This window comes from Tupaia chinensis, unplaced genomic scaffold (assembly GCF_000334495.1).
Source record: "Tupaia chinensis unplaced genomic scaffold, TupChi_1.0 Scaffold000673_1, whole genome shotgun sequence".
Lineage (NCBI taxonomy): Eukaryota > Metazoa > Chordata > Mammalia > Scandentia > Tupaiidae > Tupaia > Tupaia belangeri.
Window position 1 is genome coordinate 806707 of NW_006160196.1, and position 3837 is coordinate 810543.

General features: G+C 57.4%; 1 protein-coding gene across 1 annotated transcript in view; it reads right to left on the minus strand.

Annotated features, from left to right (window-relative positions):
* The window catches only part of ALDH16A1 (aldehyde dehydrogenase 16 family member A1), a 23047-nt gene that overhangs the window by 5329 nt on the left and 13881 nt on the right, over nucleotides 1-3837 (minus strand). Inside the window, 4 exon segments of the mRNA XM_014592297.2 lie at nucleotides 204-281; nucleotides 368-546; nucleotides 1488-1614; nucleotides 1874-1976. Coding sequence (XP_014447783.1) covers nucleotides 204-281; nucleotides 368-546; nucleotides 1488-1614; nucleotides 1874-1976 — 487 coding nt within the window.

Consider the following 3837-nt stretch of genomic DNA (forward strand, 5'->3'; position numbering starts at 1 on the left):
CCCCCCCCCTCCCCCAGCCCGGTGCCCCTGGCCCCCAGCCCCCTCCCCCAGAACCCGGGGGTCCAGTTCCAGCCCCTCCCCGTCAGACCTGGGGGTCCCGGCCCCTAGCCTCCTCCCTCAGACCTGGGGGTCCCAGCCCCCAGCCTCCTCCCTCAGACCCGGGGGTCCCGGCCCACCCCCTTCCGCTCAGATGCAGGATTTACCCACGGCCAGGGCGGGGCAAATTCTCCACATCATCTCGAGGAAGGAGAACGTGGGTGGCAAGATGAGGCCAATTACCCCTGCAAGACAGAGAAGCACGGCCACTGGGGCTGGCGCAGCCGGCCCAGCAGGAGGAAGGGCTGGGGCCGGGACTCTCGGTTCTTACCCATCGCCCCCCACCCTGCCAGTGCCTCCTCCTGGGTGTATGCCTGGACTGAATGGTACTGGAGCAGCTGCTGGGCCAGCGGGACATCCCCATCTCGAACCTCTCGAACAGCCCGCCCGGTCACCAGGGACTCCAGGGTCCACAGCAGCCGCTGGTGCTTCTGGATCACCTTGGCCAGTCTGTGAGAAAGCAGGGGGTGCTCATTTCCCAATACCCCCCAGCTGCAAGACCTGGTGGATGCCCTACCCTGGACTACAATTCCCATGATGCCCTGGGGCAGCATCACCATCTACCAGAGGCAGCGGGCACCAAAGGCTTATGGGAAATGTAGTCAAGGAAACAAAAAACTTAAAGTAGCTCCTTTTTTTTTTTTTGGAGAGATTTTCACTGTAGGGCGTGTGCGCTCGCCAGACAGAGAGAGACATAGAGACAGAAAGCGAGAAATCACTCCCCAGGGGGGATGGTCACGCCGCAATCCCTTCTCCTCCATTCTCCTCTCGGGATCTTGGGCATGCACGCACACGCGCCCGGCGTGAATTTTAAGCCACCGGGTCCGGGACACGAACCACGGTAGACTACGTGGGAGTCCAGCGACATAGCCATTACGCTAACTGCTGGTTCCCAAAGTAGCTCCTTTTAAAGGTCCTGGCTACCAGTAAACCCTCAAAGCTGGGGGTAAGTTGAGCCTTGGCCCCTAACTTGAGTTGCATCTTGGGAAACTGAATCTTAGTCTCTAGCTGCCCCAAAGCAGCTATTAGGTTGCTGGGAAAGTCGTGAGGTATCTTTCTATACAAAAATGCGTCAAGACTTCCCCAAGGAGCCGAGAGGACCAAACAAGGGGGCTTGGGGGCCCCCCCAGCCACAGTGACATGCTGAGAAAGGAAGTCCCGGTGAGCCCCGATGCTGGGGAGATGGAGGCTTTGTGGCTACCAGGGCCAGCGACGGTGAGAAACGGAGCTTTGGCCACGGGAGCCCCAAAGGCATGCTGGGAGCTTTGGCTGAGCATGGCTCCAGTGACTGGGTGGGGGTACCGGCAAGTAGAGTCCTTATCCCCACAGTCGGCAGGATATGCTGGGGATGAGGTCTGGCCACCTCCCGCCGTCCGCAGCCTGGGCCATACCTGTTCAGGTGCTGGGCCCGAACGGCTCTGGGGACCCCCCTCCAGCTCTCAAAGGCTGTCCTGGCTGCCTCAGCAGCTGCCTCCACGTCCACAGCCTCGGCTTGCAGGCAGCTGGCCAGGGTCTCACCTGGGGAGAAAAGTGGGGGACACACATGGGAGAGGGGCTGAGATTCCGGGGGCTGGCTGGCCCTCAGCCCGGCTCGGCGTCAACTTTATCAGCGCTCACTGCCGACTGCACCCTGGGACCAGGAGGTCCACAGCCAGCAGCTTCAGAGGGACCAGAGTCTCAGGCAGCTCCGGCCTGACTAAGGGAACTGGGTGCCTTGGTGGGTCTGGCTGGCGGGCACAGCTGCCACCCCCTCCCCTAATGTCAGGACACCTCGTACCTGTGATGGGGTCCCGGCAAGGCACTGCCTTCCTGTGTTCTGGCTTTAACCACTCGCCATTCACGTAGTGGCCCAACTGCCGGTCCTGGGTGTCCAGCCAGGCCTGGGGGAGCAGACAGTGCAGAAAGGAGTCTCAGAGGCCGCTGGGGCAGCTCGAGACCTACTCAGAGTCCTCTGGGTGGGGACACCTGTTTCCCTTCACATTATCACTAATTGTTTTCCTTCTAGTCTTTTTATTTTTTAATTGTGGTAAAATATACATTACATAAAATTTACTACTTTAGGGACCAGCAGTTGGTGTAATAACTATCTTACTGGACTCCCATGTAGTCAACTACGGTTCAAGTTCTGGACCTGGTGGCTTAAACTCACGCCGGGTGTGTGTGCGTGCGTGCCCAAGATCCCGAGAGGAGAATGGAGGAGAAGGGATTGTGGAGTGGCTATCCTCCCGGGGGGTAATTTCTCACTTTCTGTCTCTCTCTCTGTCCTTCTGGCAAGCGCATGCACCCTACAGCAAAAATCTCTCAAAAAACAAAAAACAAACAAACAAACAAACAAAAAACCCTGCTAGGCCAGTAGGTGGTGTGGTGGTTACATTGCTGGACTCCCACATGGCCAATTATGGTTTGAGTCCCAGACCTGATGGCTTGGAAATCACACTGGGCATGTGTGTGTGCATGTCCAAAGTCCCAGGAGGAGGATGGAGGAGAAGGGATGCGGTGTGGCCATCCCCCTGGGGGTGTGAGTTCTCATTTTCTCTCTGTCTCCTGAACATGCCCTTTGGCAAAAACCTTAAAAAAAAAAAATCTGCCACAGTGAGAAGACATCCACGCCCGCCATGGGACACGGCCGCGCTGCAATCTCCTGTCCACTTCTCCTGCGAGAATTCTGGGCACGTGTGCATGCACTCTTGCCTGTGCTCAGGCCGCCAAGTCTAGCACTCGGGCCGTGCAGTCGGCCACGTGGGATCCAGCTACTGACCCATCACGCCAAGGCCGGCCCGTAACCATCTTAGACTGTAAGATTAATTCGGTGGCACTTAACTTTCAGGATGCTGTGCCACCACCAGCCTGTCTCATTCTAGGACATCTTCATTACCTCAAAGGAAACCCTGCGGCCACAAAGCCGTCACTACCCACTTCCCCCTCGGCCCCTGCAACCTCAGGCTTGCTTACTGTCTCCATGGCCTGCTCAGGATCTGTCATATAAACAGGACCATTAACTTGTGATCTTTCGTGGTGGGCTTCTTTCATTTAGCGGCATTTTGGGTTATTTTGTTGCCATAGCGTAAGTGCGCTTGCCAGAGAGAGAGCAACAGAGAGAGAAAATGAGGAATCACCCCCTCCTGGATTCCTCCTCCCCAGGGGATGGCCATGCCACAATCCCTCCTCCATTCTCCTCTTGGGATTTTGGGCACGCACGCACACGTGCCCAGCATGATTTTCAAGCTGCCAGGTCCTGGACTCGAACTGTGGATGGCCACAGAGTTCAGCACCTTAGCTACTACACCACCACCTGCTGTCTCCATAGCATAAAGGGTTTTTGTTTGTTTTTTGAGAGATTTTTGCTACAAGATGCTTGCTGGAGAGAGAGAGAGACAGAAAGCAAGAAATCACCCCCCAGGCCCAGAGGGGGTGGCAGCCATGGATGGAGCCGGCGCAGGATTCCGGAAGGAGCTGGTGAGCAGACTGCTCCACCTGCACTTTAAAGACCACAAGACCAAAGTCAGCGGGGACGCACTGCAACTCATAGTGGAGCTGCTGCAGATCTTCCTCATGGCAGCCGTGCAGGGTCCGGCAGGCCCAGGCAGAGGCGTGGACCAGCTGGAGAAGGCGGTCCCTCAACTGCTCCTGGACTTCTAGGGGCCTCTGTAGCCACTGGTCCGACAGGGAAGGACTCAGCCCAGTGTCCACCCAACCTCCAAGATGCCACTGCTTCTAGGATGGCCGCCACAGCCCCCCTCC